Here is a 22,047-nt window from a genome sequence, read left to right as displayed (position 1 = left end):
AGTCTTCAGTCAAGAAACATATTAGCAAGTACGTATTTCAACCTTAACACATTATTTTCTTGTAAAAATCTACACACGTAAAAGAGTGGTATGTTAAACTCAGTGTGTGTTGTTTCATGTGTATTATATTAAAGAAAAACTTTGAATATGAGAAATTCTAACTGTTATTTATTGCATTGCGTGGCCTCTTGAAACCAAGCTCATGGGGTAGGCTGTGAGAAGTATGTATTGAGCCATGCCTCCTATTCATGAAACTGTCTTTTGCTGTTTGGGCTAGATACATACTGTCCCCACAGGTGTGACCATTTTTTTCTTAAAACAGTTCTAGACGTGTAAGGATACATTCTGTGACCATGTGTCATAGCCACAAGGGTTCATTGGAATCAAAATAAAGAGTTTATTAAATAACATAAAATGTAACAACTGTTCATTAAAAGATTTATTTTATATTTTGAAAGTTCTGTTCAGTCAGCTGTTGTTTTCCAATGAAAGAGGTCTATCAACACAATAATGGTAATATTATAGGTTTCTAGGAAATTCCACAAGAAGTTGCCAGGCTTTTTTTTAAAAGTAAAAACACTTTGTGTTAGTAGTTTGCCCTCTTATACATAGTATATTTCTCATAACAATAGAGGAAGTAAACACACAAGTCTGTGTTGTTGACAGTATCACGACAATGCCCCCCCCCCCCCCTCCCCCTGCGGCTCGCCACTCTTTGACGGGTTTGTGCGTACCTACCACGGGGCCCCAGCCTTTGCAGCATAGTTTCCCTTCTGTACTGCATGTCTATCCGCTTGCTTTTCCATTCCCCCTCCCTTAGGGAACATGTCTGGGATGTTTTTGAAAATGTGTTCTGCATTTTCAGTGGCCAATGTTTGAGCGTCTCTCTATTGGTTTTTGTTCCTTTTTTCGTTTTTCGTACTGCTTCTCCTATCCTTCCTCCTGTTTGAGGTCCCTCTTTTTTCTTCTTCCTCCCTGTGTGCTCCTGAAAGCAAGCTCATGGTTCTGACCCATAACGGGTAACTGGGTAATGCATAATTCCTAACCCTGGGTTGACAGGTAGCGTCTGCAGGTACCCCCTTGTACAGGCCATGCCCATGGAGGGGTGATTTCCTGAGCTGCAACTTTCCCAAATTTCAGATTGGCCCCCCCACTCAGATGTTCGGGAGGTGTGAACAATCAGGTGCACTCCATTCTGAAGGGCCCCCCAGTCAGGAGGAGTGCACCATCAGAGACGCTGGCAATCATGGGGGATTTTCTCACAATGAGCTAATCATCTTCACAATCAACATCTACGAAACGGAAATTGAATGAGGCCAATGATTCGAAGACCCTCCCAGCTTCTCCATGGTTCCTCATGGTTTCACGTACTGAAGACGGTCAGTCCTTTGCTATGGTAAATCCGCTTATTATTCAGAAAGGTGTTGATGCAATTGCTGGGCCTGTGAAATCCTGCTCTCATTTACGCAGTGGCACTTTGCTTTTGGAGAGTACTTGTGATTCTCAAGCACAACAACTGCTTGCAGCTTCACTCCTCCATGGCTGTCCTGTTCGTGTCAAGTCTCACGAAATGCTGAATCCTTGCCATTGTGTTATTTACACTAGGCTGCTCAATGGTCTGAAGTAGAAGTCTTAACATACTTCTCTGATCAGTTCGTCATCACAGTCCGTCAGGTGATGAAAAGGGTAGATACCTCCTTAGTGCTCACATGCACTCTCTTTCTCACTTTTGATGGAGTGGTTCTTCCGTAAAATATCAAAAGCTCAAAGCAGGTTATGAAGTTATCACAGTCAGACTGTATATTCCAAACACAGTGCCTTGCTACCAGTGTCATCGTTACAACCACACTCAAGAGATCTTGTTGACACCCTTAATTTTAAAAATGTGTCACCTGTCGTAGGGATACACACAAGGGCGATTGTCCACCTCCTCCCCACTGCATCAACTGCAATGGTGACCATGCTGCCTCCTCCCGCGATTGTCCCGTATGTCTTGATAAGCAGGCTGTCGAGGAGATCCGAGTGAAGGTAATGTACCTTACCTGGTCGCTCGCAAGTTGTTGACTAGTTGGGAACCCTGCGTTCTACCATTAGGCACCTACAGGACTGTCCTTGCTACATCTCGCTCCACAAAGGACATGGCCATGCAGACATGTGTCCTCAAATTTAGCACTGTCATTGTGAAATCACCCAGCATCTTGGTAGTATCCATGTCTCCTCCTCCAGCTGTGCAACACACCACCAAACATTTGCGTCCTGGGGTGAAGTCACCTGCTACAACTGGCAGGCCAGAAAGGATAGAAAGAATACTCCTCTGAAGATTTCCTATGTCCTTCTAGCCAGCCAACATCTAAGTCTTCCTCAGTCAACCGGAAATGCTCCAAGAAGTCAAACGAAGGCAAATGGTCTTCTCCTTCACCAACTCAACGATCCTCTATGACGGTGTCGCCATGTGATATCCTCTCCCGGCCGACCAACAATCGTTTTTCTGCCCTGGACTCTGCAGGCTGACAGAAGGAGAATGCTGATGCTTCTTTAGGCCTCATGGAGGAGGATCCTCCTTCCTCTGTGCCCTGTAGCAGCGAGTCTTCGAAGACCGGCTCTCAGCAGCTGCCGAGGTGACACCCATTCGTTTTTTTCTCATCATGATTCTCCTCCAATGGAACGTTTGTGGTCTTCGACCCAACAAAGAGGATTTATGGCTTCTCTTAGAATTGCAGTGTCTGCTTGTTCACTGCCTCAAGGAAACAAAATTGCATCCACTTTGAGCTCTTGCATTTCTTCCCGGTCTGTTTTGATGTCCACCCTGAGGACAGCATTCCATCTCATGGGGAGTCATGCTGCTCATTCAGGATGACGTACATAGTCAACCCATCTCCCTGACTACCTGCCTTCAAGCTGTTGCAGTTCGCCTTTCCTTTCTTCACTTGACCTTTTCCTTCTGTACTGTTTACATCACTCCATCATTTGATGTTACCAGGGCAGACTTCCTCCAGCTTATTGGGCAAGTACTTCACCCATTGGGCAAGTACTTCACCCCTTTCTGCTGCTCGGTGACTTTAATGCACACCATCCCCTTTGGGGTTCTCCCAGAACCCGTCCAAGAGGTGCCCTTGTGGGTGACGTTCCGAATAAGTTTACACTCCTCTGCCTTAACACAGGAGCACCCACGTTCCTTTCAGACTCCACGCACGCCTATTCCGATTTGGACCTGCCTTTTTGCACTACCCACCTTGCCCATCATCTCAAGTGGTCTGTTCTCTCTGACACATACTCGAGTGAACATTTCCTGTGTGCTGTCCGTTTGCTGACTCCTACCCCACCTATGTACACACCCAAATGGCAGCTTACTAAGGGCAACTGGAGGCTTTACTCCTCCCTGGAGACCTTTGATGTACAATATTTCCCCAGTTGTGATGACCAGGTAGAATATCTTACAAATGTTATCCTTACCGCCACACAATGTTCCATTTCTTGCACTTCCTCTGTGCCACGCCGTGTCCAGGTGCCCTGGTGGACTGAGGCATGGCGTGACGCAATTCACACGCAGAGATGTGCTGTCCGCTTTTTTAGCCATTGTCCTATGATGGCAAATTGCATTCATTATAAACAGTTGCTTGCACAGTGTCGTCGCGTTCTTCGGGATAGCAAAAGAGCCAGCTGGATTTCATTCACCAGTTCTTTTAACAGTTCCACTCCCTATTCCATTGTGTGGGCCAACCTCTGACGACTCTCTGGGACGAAGATCCATTCCCCAATTTCCAGCCTGGCAGTAGCAGATGACATCATAGTGGACCCTATTGCTATCTCCAACACCTTGGGCCGCAAATTTGGAGAGATTTCGAGCTCCTCCCACTATCACCCTGCCTTCCTCCAGTGGAAATGAGCGGAGGGGGCTCAGGCGATACCCTTCTCTTCTCAGAATTGTGAGTGCTACAATGCTGCCTTTACTATGAGTGAGCTAGATCTTGCTCTCACTTCATCCTGATCCTCCACCCTCCACCCCATGGCCAGACAATGTTCACAGTCAGATGTTGCAGCACATTTCTCTTGTGGGCAAGCACTTTCTGCTTCATACATACAACCGCATCTGGGCAGAGGTCATGTTTCTCAGATGCTGGGAAGAACGTTAAGGTCCCCGCCCCCCATTTCTCTCACCAACTGCGTTTGCAAGGTGATGGGACATATGATTCATACCCGGCTGGTACAGTGGCTCGAGTCTCGCAATATACTAACCACTGCACATGGTGGATTTCTAGCATGCTGTTCTGCAGTTGACCATCTCGTCACTTTGTCCACCCATGTCATGAATGGTTTTCTGCAGAAATCTCAGACTGTGGCCATGTTTTTCAAATTGGAGAAAGCCTACGACACCTGCTGGAGGACTGGTATTCTCCATACTATCTACAGTGGGGCTTCCGTGGCTGCATGCCCCATTTACTTCAGGAATTTTTAAAAGAGAGAGTTTTCAAAGTACGTGTGGGTTCTGCTTTGTCGGACAGCTTTCTCCAGGAAAATGGTTGGGCATCTCTGGCTCCCTTTTTGATGACGATTCCGTGATCTATTGCAGTTCTCCATGGACTTGTCTCCTTGAGCAGCGTCTTCAGTGATGTCTCGGTTGTCTTTACTTATGAAGCATCAACAATAGCTTTCATTTTTCCACTGTGAAAACCTTTTTTATGAATTTCTGGCTGCACAGTTGGTTTCTTCCACAGTGCCTAGTGTAAATAACACAACGGCAAGGATTCAGCATTTCGTGAGACTTGACACGAACAGGACAGCCATGGAGGAGTGAAGCAGCAAGCAGTTGTTGTGCTTGAGAATCACAAGTACTCTCCAAAAGCAAAGTGCCACTGCGTAAATGAGAGCAGGATTTCACAGGCCCAGCAATTGCATCAACACCTTTCTGAATAATAAGCGGATTTACCGTAGCAAAGGACTGACCGTCTTCAGTACGTGAAACCATGAGGAACCATGGAGAAGCTGGGAGGGTCTTCGAATCGTTGGCCTCATTCAATTTCCGTTTCGTAGATGTTGATTGTGAAGATGATTAGCTCATTGTGAGAAAATCCCCCATGATTGCCAGCGTCTCTGATGGTGCACTCCTCCTGACTGGGGGGCCCTTCAGAATGGAGTGCACCTGATTGTTCACACCTCCCGAACATCTGAGTGGGGGGGCCAATCTGAAATTTGGGAAAGTTGCAGCTCAGGAAATCACCCCTCCATGGGCATGGCCTGTACAAGGGGGTACCTGTCAACCCAGGGTTAGGAATTATGCATTACCCAGTTACCCGTTATGGGTCAGAACCATGAGCTTGCTTTCAGGAGCACACAGGGAGGAAGAAGAAAAAAGAGGGACCTCAAACAGGAGGAAGGATAGGAGAAGCGGTACGAAAAACGAAAAAAGGAACAAAAACCAATAGAAAGATGCTCAAACATTGGCCACTGAAAATGCAGAACACATTTTCAAAAACATCCCAGACATGTTCCCTAAGGGAGGGGGAATGGAAAAGCAAGCGGATAGACATGCAGTACAGAAGGGAAACTATGCTGCAAAGGCTGGGGCCCCGTGGTAGGTACGCACAAACCCGTCAAAGAGTGGCGAGCCGCAGGGGGAGGGGGGGGGGGCATTGTCGTGATACTGTCAACAACACAGACTTGTGTGTTTACTTCCTCTATTGTTATGAGAAATATACTATGTATAAGAGGGCAAACTACTAACACAAAGTGTTTTTACTTTTAAAAAAAAGCCTGGCAACTTCTTGTGGAATTTCCTAGAAACCTATAATATTACCATTATTGTGTTGATAGGCCTCTTTCATTGGAAAACAACAGCTGACTGAACAGAACTTTCAAAATATAAAATAAATCTTTTAATGAACAGTTGTTACATTTTATGTTATTTAATAAACTCTTTATTTTGATTCCAATGAACCCTTGTGGCTATGACACATGGTCACAGAATGTATCCTTACACGTCTAGAACTGTTTTAAGAAAAAAACGGTCACACCTGTGGGGACAGTATGTATCTAGCCCAAACAGCAAAAGACAGTTTCATGAATAGGAGGCATGGCTCAATACATACTTCTCACAGCCTACCCCATGAGCTTGGTTTCAAGAGGCCACGCAGTGCAATGTTGCGCTTCCGTTCATTGAAACTACTTAATTCCCGGAGCTCATGCTCAAAAGGAAACTTCCTTGGTCCTCCAATGTGTCTTACCTGGCAGCTCACTGTATGCAGTCCCTCAGTGTCCTACATGTACTCAGTGGTACTGATTGAACCACCCTCCTCCGTTTGCACTAGTCCCTTGTTCGTTTGAAACTAGACTCTGGGGGGTTCGCATCTGCTCATCTACCACTCTTACACTGTCTCAATACTATCCACCATTGTTGAATCCGTGTGGCCACTGGTGCCTTTTACTCTAGCCCAGTTGAGAGTCTGTATGCAGAAGCTGCCAAAGTACCATTGTCTTACCGCCGTGATGTTCTCCTCGGTAGATATGCATGCCATTTGTCTGTCATGCACGGCCATCCATCTTATGCTTCCTCCTTCAGTGACTCCTTCGATCACCAGTATGGGACGCACCCCTCTTCTCCATTACCTCCTGGAGTTCGCTTTCGGCTCTTGCTCCGGCAGCTTAACTTCATGCTACCTGCAACTTTCCCGGTGGGTGTGAACCATTCACCACCTTGGCTTCATGTTGTGGCCCATGTTCACCTTGGCCTTCATTCACCTTCTAACGACACTACTCCAGCCTCGCTCTGTCACCTTCAGTTCCACTACCTTCAAATGGGACTTTGTGATAGTACACTTGTGTATATTGATGGCTCTCAGGCTGACCGTGTTGTCGGGTATGCCTTCGTCATTGGCACCAGTATTTTTTGTTGTTGGCTTCTGGAAGACTGCACAGTTTTTACAGCATAGCTCTTTGTCCTATATTAGGCCACGCAGTACATCCAGCGACACAGGCTTTTGAATTACGTCATTTGCTCCGTCTCTCTCAGTGCCCTTCAAAGCCTCTGTGTGCTGTACACCATCCATCCCTTAGTGCAACGGGTTCAGGAAAGCTGTCACTTGCTCACTCTATATGCAGCCACTGTGATGTTTATGTGGGTTCCTGGTCAAGTCAGTCAGACAGGAAACAAGTCCACTGACGCTGCTGCCAAGGCTGCAGTCCTTGTACCTCATCCCGCTAGTTCTTACATTCCCCCTGATGATCTGTGTGTTGCCCTCTGTCAGCAGGTAGTGTCACTTTGGCATTACCACTAGTCCTCCCTTTATGGGAACAAGGTCCTAAGCCTGTTCCAGTGGCTTGGACGACCTCCTCTCAGCCGTCTCACCATGAGGAGATCATTTTAGCTAGGTTGAATGTCGGGCACTGTCTTTTTAGCCATCACCATTTGTTAAGTGGTTCTCCCTCATCACTTTGTCCTCATTGTGTTCAGCTTTTGACGGCCTGCCATTTCCTGATGAAATGCCCTTTTTCTTTTAACCATTTATGTTTGCCGTCTGAGTTATTGGCCATTTTTAGCCAACAATGTGCAGGCTGTTGACTGCATTTTACTTTTTATCCATTGAAGCAATATGGCGAAGGACATTTAATTTTTAGTTCAGGACCTCAGTTTCTCTGTGGCGTATCTTATAGACCTTTTTCTACCTCCCTGTTTTTAGCTCTCTTCTCGTCCATTGATTAGGATTAACATGTAGCCGTTTTTAACTCCTCTCTTTGTCTTAATGTCCTACAGTTCTGAAATGGGCGCATATGACCTTAGTTTATTTGCACCCTAAAACAAAATAAATCAATCAAAACAATGCTCTATGCCAATGTGTTGTAAAGGTTCTTGCAAATGTGGGTATACATAAAGTATATGAAATGCAAGGAAATGAAAATAATTTTTAATATTGGCACTATCCTTTTAAATACAGTGTAGTTTTATTGTGAAAATTCACATGTATAGATGGTGTCCCTAAGATTAGTCAACCACATTACCTCTGGTGTTTTGGCAGATATTTATAATTTCATTTTTGCAATGTGTGGCTGGAGTCAGCCCAAACAAATACTGCTCATTACATGTCTCGTCTGACAACCAGCATTGGTGGAAAGCATCAGTTTGTTTCCCATTGCAAACAGAATTGTTTTTAAAGTGGAATTTTATGTGTCCATTCAGTAGAGTGGTCTCAAATTAGTCAAGTGCAATATCCATTTTATCAATATTTATTAACAGGAGTATTACAACACAACGAGTAGACAGTACGCCAGCAGCAACTGAGCATCGCTGCTGCATGGCAGTAGCAATCAGCATGGGCTAGGGCAACATGATTTAATGTTGCTTTTAATACATACTGATAAAACAGGTATTCTAGTAGATTAATTTCAGACCACTCTATCAAATGGGCATGCAAAATTCCACTTTAAAAATAATTTTGTTCACAATAGGAAACGAACTGATGCTTTCCATCAACACTGGGCATTGCAAGAAAGATGTGATGAGCTGTATGTGTTTGGGCTGACTCCCACTATGCACTTTGAAAACAAAATTTGCAATTTTCTGCCAAAATGCTGATGAAAATTTGCATGAAGACTCTTAGGAGGTAAACCCGGTATTTGCCCACACCTGTACAGGTTTTTACCCAATATTTACTACAGCATATGTGTGCATCCACACAGACAGTGTAAATTCTAATTGTCTTCCAAAGCTGCTTTCAGAATGTCAGAGATCTGTCTAGGTTCAGTCTGTGCAGCAGTAAGTCCCTTTAGAGCAATCTCAATATGCCTTATGGGTTTAAAATTAGTTGATCTAGCTGCCCAATAATGCTGTGAACTGTGTGCTGTCATCAAGCGTGGTCTGCTTCCATAAGGGCAGTGTCACTGTGAGGGACCTTATATTCTTATATATACAAGCAGCCATTTATTTTCTATAATACACTGCTGGCCACCGTAAATGCAACACCCTGAAGGAAGCATCCGAATCAAGTGAAATTTACACCATGAGTTTGCAGCGATGAGATATGCAACTGATTAGAATTTCAGCGCAGACGCACATCACGCGCGCCTGTGGCGCCACCTCATAGCGCCATTTAAGGTTTGGCGATTTCGACGAGTGTACGTTCGGCACGTGTGTTTACCTTGTGGTTGTTTCACAAGATGATCAGTTATGCCTCGTAGACAACAGCGAACGTCTTTTGATCAAGTATCCGAGTTCGACAGAGGAAGGATAGTGGCTTACCGAGATTGTGGATTATCATACAGAGAAATCGCTAGTCGTGTTGGACGAAACCAAACAACTGTAATGCGGATATGTGACCGTTGGATGCAGGAGGGTACAACGGACCGACGTGGTCGATCGCATTCACCTCGGTGCACCACTGCACGTGCTGATAGGCAAATTGTGCGCATGGCAGTGACGGATCGCTCAGTGACATCCTGAACCATAGCACAGCACTTTGCGTCTGTAATGCATCATCCAGTGTCTGCGCGTACCATTTGACGCCGTTTACAGCAGAGTGGTCTGTCCGCAAGACGTCCATTGCTTCATCTACCATTGACGCAGAACCACAGACGTCTCCGTCGCCAATGGTGTGATGACGGACGGATGTGGACGGCAGAATGGAATGACGTTGTCTTTACTGACGAGGCACGCTTCTGTCTGCAGCACCACGATGGTCGCATTCGAGTGTGGAGACACCGTGGAGAGAGGATGCTGGACAGCTGCATTATGCACCGCCACACTGGTCTTGCACCGGGTATTATGGTATGGGGCGGTACTGGATATTACTCTCGCACACCTCTAGTACGCATTACCGGTACTTAAAATAGCCGGCGCTACATATCCGAGGTGCTGGAGCCAGTTGTCCTTCCTTACCTTCAGGGCTCGGCCACAGCCATATTTCAACAGGATAATGCGCGACCACACGTGGCACGCATTGTCCAAAGGTTCTTCGTCAATAACCAGATTGAATTGCTTCCCTGGCCGGCTCGCTCTCCGGATCTTTCGCCGATAGAAAACATGTGGTCCATGGTTGCTCAACGAGTGACCCAGATTACATCCCCAGCTGCCACACCAGATGATCTTTGGCAACGTGTGGAAGCTGCTTGGGCTGCTGTACCCCAGGAACACATCCAACGTCTCTTTGACTCAATGCCGAGACGTGTGGCAGCGGTGATCTCCAACAATGGCGGCTACTCTGGCTACTGATTCTGGCAGGAACCACATGTCACAGACGTCTGTAAACGTAATCATTTGATACTTGGTCAACATGTTATCTACAAAATAAATTTTGTTGTGCTACCTCTTGTCTTTCTTGGTGTTGCATTTACGGTTGCCAGCAGTGTAGTTACATCATTTTAAAAGTTGAAGAATGTTTCATTTTTCTGCTTGATTGCGATTTCAGGCAATGCATTTTTGTAGATGCTGCAGCAGTTTCACAATGACCATGTCATTCAGGTTGCATTGAAACTCATCTTGCATTGAAACTCATCTTTCACCTCTTTGTTGGAGCAGAACTGCCATCCAGGCAAATATCCCTTCAGCTGAAGGTGCAGGTGGTATTTGCTCGGTGCCAAGTCCAGGGTATGTGATTGGTGGTTGATTATGTACCAACTAAAGTTCTGCAAGAGATTAGTGGTGTGGCAAGTGACATGCAGGTTGATGGTGTCATGGAGAATGCTTATCCCCTTGGTCAACATTCCTCTTCTCTGGTTCTGAATTGCCCTTCTCAGTTTTTTGAGTGTATCATTGTACCTTTAAGTGTTTATTGTTACCCCTAGTGGGCAGAAATTCAGCCAGCAGTGTCCCCTTCTGGTCCCAAAACACAGCTGCCATGAATTTCCCAGCAGAATGTGTTTGTTTGAATTTTTGTGGCTTGGACAAATAGGGGTGCCACCACCCAAGTTACTTGTTTCATCTCATGTGTAATATGAAATCCCAGGTTTCATCACCCATGACAATCACACCTAAGAAGTTGTCCTTTTTGTCTGCATAGCGGTGAAGAAATTTGCAGGAAGAATCAGCTTGTTGCTGTTTCTGGTCTTCTGCCAGCATATGCGGTACCCATCTGGCACACACCTTCTGAAATTTTATTTATTTAATTTAGTCTTTCATCCATTGACCATTTAGTACAATAGTGTTGGACATGTCAGATACATTACTGAAAAAATATATACATATATAAAACATTAACAGGGTAGTATAGGATTAGGTGACCTAATCAAAGGAACTATTCCAGCATTCACTGTAGTAAGTTGGAAAACAATGGAAAGCGTAAATCAGTCTGGCTGGATGGAGAATAGCCCTTGTCTTCCTGTAGGCAAGTCTGGCACATTAAGACTGGTGCAGCCATCTCACTTGGTACATGATTGGAAGGGGAATCACAAATTCATAGTGTACATTGAGAGTACAACTTGCGCAAGAACTAAATCAATGTACAAGAAATTTTGAAAATAAAAACACTGCTGAAAAAGTATAAACATTCGAAAACATTATATGACACTACTGAAAAGTGCAATATGCACAATAAGTAAATCATTGATGCAATTAAATAAGGAAACTTTGATATATAACTCCACTGAAATAATAAAAATACATGAACTCATTATGTAGCACTGCAGAGAAGTATAACACATGAATACATGAAAACTTGCCGACACTGTGCCCATCACAACTATGCTAGAATTAAATCCTTCCTCAGAGGATGTGTGTTTCACTGCATCTAAAAGAGAGGAAACAGAAAACAAACAGCAGCAGAAACATTCTTTGCAAAGACAGCATACATGGTGTATCAGTTAAGAGAATCAAAAGAACTCAGCAATAAATGATGGTCTAGTAAACCTGTAAGCTAACATAATCATTAAAATTGTAGGAACACCTCTCAACAATAAATGATTTTAACTCTGCTCTAAAAGCTGTTTGTGACTGCAACCTCATTATGTGTGTTGGCAGTGCATTATAAAGAGTGACACCAAATTGGCTCACATGTCTTTTACTACAAGTTGTTGTATGTTGTTCCGTGTGGAGGGACCCACAGTTGCGAGCATTATAGCTGTGATAACTGGAGTTGGTTTGCAGGTCACCAAGTGCAGCTCTTGGTATCAACACACATTTATATATGTAGAAGGAGGGTATAGTAAGCAAACACAACTTCTTAAATAGGGACTTGCAGTGAGCCCTAGTAGAGCTGTGTGATGTAATTCGAATAGCCCATTTCTGTAATGCAAAAATTTCATTTAATTGACCATTAATTTTACCTCAGAAAATTATTCCATGAGCTACAAGGGACTGGAAGCAACCAAAATAAGCCATTCTAGCTCCATCTGAGTAGCAAACTTTAGAAATAATTATCAGAGCGAAGCATGCAGAACTGACACTCTGGAAGAGTTTAGTTATGTGGTCTTTCCAGCTTAAGTCTTGGTCAACATATGTTCTTCAAAGTTTTTTTGCATATACCCTCTCTAACTAACTTCCACCCTGTAACAGGCGGAGATCTTGGTTTTGATTCATCTTCCCAAATTCTACATAGATTGTTTTCTTCACATTAAGGGTCTATTGGTATTGAATCATGAATGCAAGGACTTGAGGGATTGATCAGTTGTAGTGGACAGAGATTCCTTAATGTAACTATCACACTAGTGTCATCTGCAAGAAACATGATGTTGGCTGAAGTTTCTGAGGCATGTCATTTATATAAATAAGGAACAGAAGGGGGCATAACACACTACCCCGGGGTACACCTTTATTTATTTATTTATTTATTTATTTTTTTTTTACATACGATACTAATCTGATTTTATGATTAGAGATATGAATATAATAGAAGGAAACATTCCACGTGGGAAAAATATATATCTAAAAACAAAGATGATGTGACTTACCAAACGAAAGCGCTGGCACATCGATAGACACACAAACAAACACAAACATACACACAAAATTCAAGCTTTCGCAACAAACTGTTGCCTCATCAGAAAAGAGGCTCCGCTAATTTCAAGTTGCCGCCACTCATACCTCACCTGTCATTCAACAACATCTTTGCCTCTGCACTTCCGCCTTGACTGATATCTCTGCCCAAACTATTTGTCTTTAAATATGTCTGCTTGTGTCTGTATATGTGTGGATGGATATGTGTGTGTGTGCGAATGTATACCCGTCCTTTTTTCCCCCTAAGGTAAGTCTTTCCACTCCCGGGATTGGAATGACTCCTTACCCTCTCCCTTAAAACCCACATCCTTTCGTCTTTCCCTCTCCTTCCCTCTTTCCTGATGAGGCAACAGTTTGTTGCGAAAGCTTGAATTTTGTGTGTATGTTTGTGTTTGTTTGTGTGTCTATCGACGTGCCAGCGCTTTCGTTTGGTAAGTCACATCATCTTTGTTTTTAGATATATGATTTTATGATTAGCATGGGATGATATGAACTCCATAACCTGTGATCATATTTTGCAAGTGTGATTGAACCCACTTGTTTTCTGTTCCTTTTACCACCTTTTCTTCTAACTTATCTAAAATAATTTCATTACTAACCATGTTGAAAGCTTAGGAAGGTTTAAATTAACTTCTACAACACTGTTGTTATCCAGATTTCTGTTTCATCGGTTTAATCATTTATCACTATTTCTGTACTTGTACCTGTTCAAAAGCCATGCTGATTATTATTCAGAAGGCTGGGGTTGTCCAAGTACTTGACAATTCGTTGTTTCATTAATCTCTTTGTTACTTTAGAGAATGCTGAGAGGAGTGAAATTTGTTGGTAATTTTCAACTTTATGTACTGTTCCCCACATTTTTAATCTTTGAGGAACACTCCCTCGGTGAATGATAAATTAGCAAAGTGAGTAGTATGGATTATAGGTGACACTGGTACATCATCTACACCATCTGACATTTTACTACTTGATGCTCACTAGTTGGAACAAATCTCATGCTGTATGCTTCTGTGAAAAACCTTAGTTTATCTTGATTTTTGATATTTAAGCTAAGTTTTTGGGAAGCATTTTTGGCAGGCCTTTTTTGCACTGTTGATAACAACAACATTTTTAAGTGTAACTCCCTGCTCTTCATGTATCTTCCATCTTCCAGTTTTTGCAGTATTCCATACAGATTTTGATTAGTTGCATGACATTCTTATTATATCATTTCTAAGAAGCTTTGCCTTTACACTTACCTGTCAGTATATTTTCTTATAAATCTTTCCATATTCCATAAACTGGGAATCTGTGGGCCTTTTCATTTGAGAACTGAGCATATTTAAAGTCATACAGGAAATCTTAATGCCTGACATAATCGAGGAACTAGATTTAGTTATTTGACATAAATGGGCTCCAGTTAGTTTTGTAGGAAAACACATTTCAAAATTTGACATGAATATTCAACAGAAAGCATCATAAGCATTGTTAGCAATTGACTGTGAAATCAGTAGCCATGATCCATTGTTTAGACAACCAACAAAACCAGCACAATTTTCAGCAGAAATTCTTCTGTATGAAATAGGTACATTCCATTTGTTTCACAGGTATAACTAGAATTAACTTGCAACTTTTCTGTTAAAATCCTGTGGATGATGCTACAGTAAAGCTAGGGAATGAAATTTGGAGAGTATTCAGAGTGATCCTCTGATCTTTACACATGGTTTCCTCAGCATTCATGACTGTCTTGTCAGGAACTGGCAGCCTGCTGCTCCTTTCTCCATCATGAATTTCAATACAGCCGATTGTAAACTCTCTACACCCCTGGCAAATGTTTTGGACATCCATTCACGACTGTCGATTCACTTCAGTCAATTGGGGATGAATTTAACTGGTTTAATGCCTTTGTGTTCAAAAATTGAATAACTGTGCAAGCTTTGTACTTCATAGTACTGTTGAATGGGAACTCTGTATTGAATGGCTGCCAAACCAAGACGGAGCACCCAATCAAAGTGCGCACATTCTTGTTTGGAAGCAGAGGCAGTGCAGTCACAGCATAGTGGCCAACAACCATGTTAACTATTTTTCTATGCCCCTAAAAAAATATGAGATTTTTAAAAATAACTCTTATAGGATGAAATCATTGGCTTATGTGCCACCCTCAGGAGACGGACAAGCATGAATTATCCCACCTCCATAGATATGTGTCACTACATTTGCATGTGAAATGGCTCTGTTATTTGTGCAGTATGTAAAAAAAGAGTTCTTTTAACCCTCGAATGTTCGTGTCATTTTTTGCAACAGCAGTGGTTGCATGGTTGACTCTTATCACCTACCCATTGTGTTCTTTAGAGGCACAAAAAATACTGGCTTAATAAGCTTGGCATTGAAAAAAATTAACTTTATCTTGTTTTTTACATATTTTAATTTTTGAACTTAATTTCCTCATAGTAGGTAGTTAGAGAATCTAATAAAATTATCCTATTCTTTTAATTAAGATCAAATTTCTAACACACACAATAATCGAAAATCACAATCAGCCTACATTTGTTTCACAGTGCATATTACTTATGTAACACTTACTGTATCATATTTGTGTTATTTAACAAAGAAAACAATCATTTTTGTTGTTATGTAGTAATAGGATAGATAAAGATATCTACTCACAAGCAGTGGCAGAACACACACATAAAAGAAGGTAATAATTAGGCAAACTGTTGGAGCCAGTGGCTCATTCTTCAGGTAGAAGGGATGAAGGAAAAGGACTGGACAGTGTATGAAAAGGAATAGATTTTGGAAAAGTCACCCAGAACTGCAGGTCATGGGAGACTTACCGTACAGGATGAGACGAAAAGACTGATTGTTGGGGCCACCGGATGGGATGAGAAGGAAAGACTGACTGTTGGGGACTGAGTCTCATCCCATCTGGTAAGTCTCCCCCTGACCTGCAGTTCTGGGTGACTTTTCCAAAATCTACCCCTTTTTCTAGACCTCTCCAGTCCTTTTTCTTCATCCCTATTCCTTCCCCTCCAACCTTTCTGGCTGAAGAAGGAGCCACTGGCTCTGAAAGCTTGCCCAATTACAACCTTCTTTTATGTGTGCCGCTGCCACTTGATGAGTAGATTTTATATCTATCCTATTACATTATATTTTGGTTATTTGTTAAATATGTTATTATTATTATTATTATTATTATTATTATGTATAAACAAATGTTACTCATCTGTTCCTCCACTTCATCCAGTGTTACATGCACACTTTTCAGAGACAATGGAAGAATGCTCTTTGCACACAGACATCTTACACTGATAACAACGAATTGCGCTAACAACATTGTTTTTCCTTTCACACATAATGCAGCAACTCTTCTTTTTGTTTGGAGTTTCTCTCAGTTGTTAAGGCTCTTCCAGTTTATAAGGTGCCAAAAATATTTTGATGCCATTAGGAAGTGCAGCTATGCGAGATCTTGTAACTAAATGAGCTTTAATAAGGTGTTGAAGCCACTGTTACAGAAATATTGTCCTTGGTTTTCTTGGGATTTCTGCTTTGGACTGAAACAATATTTGGGCATTGATGCCAGCATTAGTAAATCAAACCATACAGCCATTGTCCATCTTCTAATTGCACAAGCCACAGAGTATTTACTACACATCTGGTCGACTGCAATGACCCCCTCCCTTTTTCGTGTTGTAGTCCATGATAATGTGTGGTTTATTGGTTTCTTCATCAATTGTGCTTTAACTGTGCATGATGCTAAGCAAAACAACACAGTTTTTGGCACATATGACACCATTGTGACATCTGTCAGGCATCCAAACAGTAAAGAACCAATATTCCTGGCTTTCAGTAGTAGGAATTCCAGGGGGATTTCCCTTCTATTTATTTATTTGTTTGTTTATTTTTTTCCCAAGAGTTGCAGTGCAACTGGTGTGTTTCTGCAAAAGTGAGATTATCAATGGGTAACTAATATAACAGTTATCAAAAGTAATATTCCAATTGGACTCATTCAGAGTCTGTGCTAGTTGATGCACAGTATCATATAGTTTGACACCTTGTAAAGGCCATTTGATTGTGTTCTACAGTATAACTCAAGTGGTGCCATGTAGAATGTTTTGACATTGCAAATAGCAAAGAATTTCAATCCATACTTGGCTGGTTTGTTTGGTATGTATTGAAGGAACGAACAAACGAGCAAACTCTCCCAAACTATAGCTTTCCTTACAATTTGTAACAAATTTATCCAAACATGACAGGATTGGTGCAAATTTACCTTTCTCATGTCTCCAAGTTCTTGTCACTCCATCATCAAATCTAACACTTCTGAAGAGAAATAAGAGCTGTTTGCATGGCATACAAACTCATGAGAATCATCATACCAGTGCCATAACTACTCCATAGCTGTTCATCATTTGCTTTATTTCCACTGTTCAAGCCAGTCAAAATAAGGGTTCTAATAAGAGCACAGACTCTTCTGTTGAAGTCTCCTTTACTTCTCTCTCTCTCGCTCTCTCTCTCTCTCAAATATACTTGTTTTGTGATATCATGTTTCTAATATGCAAGTTGTTGTATTCCACAATGAAGCAATCATTTCCTCACTAATAATCTTTGTGAAAGGCGTCACTTCCTTTGTAATATCCTCAGCAGACCTCTTTGGACCAAGAAGGATTTTTGTTGTGTTTTTGCAGGTTTGGCTATAATATTTTCCTTGGATCATTTAGTTTTACCATCTTTACCAACAAAAGACTCACAAATAAAATCAAAATCATTGTCACCAACATCATCATTTTCATGACATTGCATTTCTTCGTCCTTAAGATGTATACGTTCATTTCCCTCTAATGAACCCGCTTCTATTTCTCATTCACTGTTGTGATTATTAACTGGTTCTGTCTTCTCGCCAAATTGAAATCTTTTGCTGCCACTTTGCAAACGTAATTGTAACTTTTCTGTCAAGAGAACAAGTGTTAAATGATGTGCACTCCATTGTACATGTCAGTGTACCTATTGCAAATGTTCCTTCCTGTGATGGGTTTAAACTCTACAAACATACATGTTACATTCATGAAGGTTTTGCTTTCAGAAGGTGAGTTCAAATCCCCCACCAGTTGCCCAGATTTAGGTTTCCCATGGTTTCCCTAATTTTGCAGAAGGTAAATGCTGGGCTGGTTTTGTTGAAAAGACACAGCAGCTTTTCATCGTCATTCTTCTCCAATCTGAGATGGTGCTCTATCTGTAATGATCAGGCCATTGATGGGACATTAAAGCCTTATCTTTTGTCCTCCATCTTAACATTATGAAGCCTTCTCTGCTTAGCATCATAGTTCATGTCTCTCCACAAGTGGCTGCAACAAAGGTTCACTAAAGTTTGGATGGCTTAGGGTCTTACACTTTCAATTATGTAACATAAATATTGATCATTGGTGTTTGTCATACCATGATTGTCACTAATTAAACCTTATCTGTACTGAACCTGTGATACAGTTGTTTACAAAGTCTGTGAGAGATGAACAATTCACTGCATGCCTCTATTTGACCTACTTTCACAATCTTCCTGTGGCCATTCATTACAGTATGCCTGCTAACTAATGGCGTGATACCATTCAACCAGCTTTTCCATCTTACCTAACCAGCTTTTCCATCTTACCTGTTCTCTTCACTTGCACAGCTCCAATTACTATCCTGCTTTAGAATTGTCTGCTACATTCATCATATCAGTCAGTTAGCTGTTAGTGCCTCTGCTTTGCATGTGATGTTTACTGTGATAATCACATAAGTATTTGTGTCTGTTAGTTTACAGTTTTTGCAAATTGTTATAGTTCTCGTGGTTATTCCCAAATTTATGGAAACCAGGTTCTTTTAGCCTGTTCTTTTCTTTTAAGCTAGTCTGTATACAAACAAAACTAAGGAAATGGTAATAAAGTGTATGGCAGTATATGATTAGCATCCAGCTGAATATCAAATAGGGGAAGAAGAAACAAAATTATCTTGTTTTTGGGATTCAAGATGACGTACTATGTCCAAACCAAAGCAGACTGTTTGTTGTAGGAAGCTTTATTTAACAAAGTAGATCAGCTCTCTCTCTCTCTCTCTCTCTCTCTCTCTCTCTCTCTCTCTCTCTCTCTCTGTGTGTGTGTGTGTGTGTGTGTGTGTGTGTGTGTGTGTGTGTGTGTGAGAGAGAGAGAGAGAGAGAGAGAGAGAGAGAGAGAGAGAGAGAGAGAGAGAGAGAGAGATAATTTGAGGAATATGTTGTCGTTTGGAAAGAAAGTAATGCTAACCATGAAGTGATTTATTATTTGAAAAAACAAAGAGCTCCTATGTGACATCATTTTCCTGCCTTTCCTATAATAAATATTTTAAATTATTAGTTTCCCCTTATTTGGAGAGAACTGCTGGTGTGCAACAGTACACTGAATTAATGAATAGCTGCCCCAGGTGCTGCAATGTTCTTTATGTTAATCGACAATCAGTTTCAGCTTTTATATTGAAGCCATTTTCAGATCCACTAGTGTAAAAGCCAACTCTGTGGAGGGGAAGAAAGTTAGCAGCTTGAGTGACTATTCATTAACCATTTTGAAACTGTAATCGAATAATGCAAGTTTCATATATCTTGCTTCTTTCTGTCTGCCTGCTGAAGGTTTTAAGATACAATTTTTGTTTCTGTTTATTGTATCAATTTTTCATATTTTACTTATTATTTATTTGAGCTGATAAATTTGGTTTTCCTTCCATTCCTCAATTCTGTGTTTTGTTTTTCACCATCACAGTCTTCCTGCATGTTACAGTCATGTTGTCTTTTCAATATTCATTCACATTTTGCTAATACCTCATTTTTCGTGCATATTACCTGTAATATTTACCTTTATCTCTTGTTTCCTCTGCCGTCCAATGACTACCACACTGTGGACTTTGTGTCTTCCACACATTTTCATTCTCTTTTTGCCTTTCTTTGTATTTTGCATATGATCATTGAAAAGTATGGTGCTGTAGATAACACAGTTGTATTAACACGATTCACATTGTCCTTCGCACTTCACATAGTGTAGGCCGGGAACTGTCTGCTAGGCATGCCCGATATAAAACTGACTGGTCACGGCCCGTGGTGCCTGAGTTGTTGTTGTTCCGCCGGCAGAGCGTGCGGCCGAATTCTCGCTTGCCCTCTGGTGGACGGGACTTTACTTGCGGCAACTACTCTCCATGACGCGCCGTGCCAATATGCGCCTCCTGCGATCTTTCTGGTGGCAACTGCAACATTCTTCAGCAACATTTCTGCAAATTCTTTCAGTTACTGTTCTAAACTTAAAAAAAAAGTTGAATTTAATTTCAAAGATTAAATCATCTTTGGCGGTTAACAACATGTACTATTTATCTCTTGTGATGTCACGTATAAAATGAATATGAATGAAATATGCAATTTGGGCTTGGTATGTGACATCTTAGTGAGTCGGCCTTACCTCACACCACATTGTACAGGGTGTCCAGAAAAGGACTCTCTGATTTCAAAATTATATGTCTCGAAAACAAAGATCGATAGAGGAATGCAGTAAAAAGTATGTTTATTGTGAAAGCTGTAAGAATTTTGTACAGCAGTTTGAAATAATAGTTACAAAAGCTGCTAACAGATGGCGCTGTACGCTGTACAGCTCATATCACCATACATAAGTGAAATAATCGTATGAAAACAATCTTTGCAAACAATCACATCACAATGTTTTCAAAATGTTCACCATTGGCACTACAGAAAATGAAAAATTTAAATTTTGTGCAGTGTATTATTTGTGTCAGTAATTCACACAGCACAAACGTGTCAGTAGTCCCAGAATAATATCAATATTTTTTGTATTAATCATACCCTAAAGTCTTTTTTCCAATTGAGACGTATCTTAAGAAACATCAAGAGTATTGTATCTGGACTGTTGACTTTTGTTGGGGAAAATAATAACCTTTCACTAGTAGTTCAATGATAATTAAATTATATGCAGTGTATATCTAATATATGAGAAAAACAAGTGCAGTAGTGCAAACAAAATAGTGAGTACAGTTTGCAGCGAAGTCTGGCAGTCTGCATATGAGGCTTCAGAAACATACTCCAGTTTGTCCATGCAAACTGTATAGTTTCCAAATTTTGCCTTGTAGTCTAACAAGTCCTTTTGTGTCATAGAAAATCATTAAAGTATTTTAAAATGCAATGAGTACTGTGTGATGCTGTCCCTTAAATTACATAACGGAGATTTCATGATAATTTATTGCTTTTATTTGAGCTTTTTGGCTAAAGCCAGTAATTATTTTTGTAGCTGCCAGAGAATCACTAGGTTTGTATGGTTGTGTCTGTTTCATGAATCATGACCATACAACATGGAAAATTCATCAGCAGCAAAGATGATGAGCAGTGAAAACCTTCATTGTATTGTTCTTTTTGTATTTTGCAGGTGGCAGTCTACTCAGTATTGGAAGTCTGGAAAAGAGGAAGAGCTTGAAGAAAATAGCCAAAAGTATAGGTTAGTAATTGTATTAATCAACATTTACATATACTGATGAGTGATGGAAACAATAGTGGCCATGACAATGCCAGGACTGTTGTGGGATCTAGTGATATTCAATGTCTGAAGCAACAGGTGGCAGCACGGGAGGCAGTAATGAAATCAATCTGTCTACAGACTGTGGGGCGTTGCTCGGGTCAGCCTCTGACAGCGTGGGTTTTGGGAGTTGCACGAGTGGCGGAAGGAGCTCTGTCTTGATGGCTTCCATCTCTGCTCTGTATAAACCTTAGAAAACTATTGTTACTGATGGTGTGATCTCAAATCATAATGCTGCTGTGATGTGTGAGTAGTACAGCTGGGGTTGGTCTGTAGCAACAGCTGTGACTGGGAACAGGCCACCAGCATCAGACATTACGTCAAAAGAATTATCCTCAATTGCAGAAATGGTGGTCAGGGCATGGATCATAGTGCTCAGTGAGGTGGTAGACCTCTGTGCCTCACAAGGAAAGTTTAGACCGCATGTACCACAAGTAGCTACATTGCTCTCAGGAATAGTCCCAGCAGAATTAACATATATACACTCCTAGGATTGCTTGGGTTTTTCCAGGGAACAAAATGCTTTGTCAGGGCTTCACCGATGTGTAGGTCTGATGTTCCCAGCATCTTTACTCTTAT

General features: G+C 41.5%; 1 protein-coding gene across 4 annotated transcripts in view; it reads left to right on the top strand.

Moving 5' to 3' along the window:
- The window catches only part of LOC126248212 (rab11 family-interacting protein 1), a 143,088-nt gene that overhangs the window by 43,595 nt on the left and 77,446 nt on the right, over nt 1-22,047 (top strand). For all 4 annotated transcript variants that reach the window (XM_049949032.1, XM_049949036.1, XM_049949034.1 and 1 more), the window contains exon 6: nt 21,322-21,390. In XM_049949032.1, coding sequence (XP_049804989.1) covers nt 21,322-21,390 — 69 coding nt within the window. The remainder of the gene's footprint in view (nt 1-21,321; nt 21,391-22,047) is intronic.

The sequence above is a fragment of the Schistocerca nitens genome, chromosome 3 (genome assembly GCF_023898315.1).
Source record: "Schistocerca nitens isolate TAMUIC-IGC-003100 chromosome 3, iqSchNite1.1, whole genome shotgun sequence".
Lineage (NCBI taxonomy): Eukaryota > Metazoa > Arthropoda > Insecta > Orthoptera > Acrididae > Schistocerca > Schistocerca nitens.
Note: the sequence above shows the minus strand (reverse complement) of the source record. Positions and strands in the feature narration are given on the sequence as shown.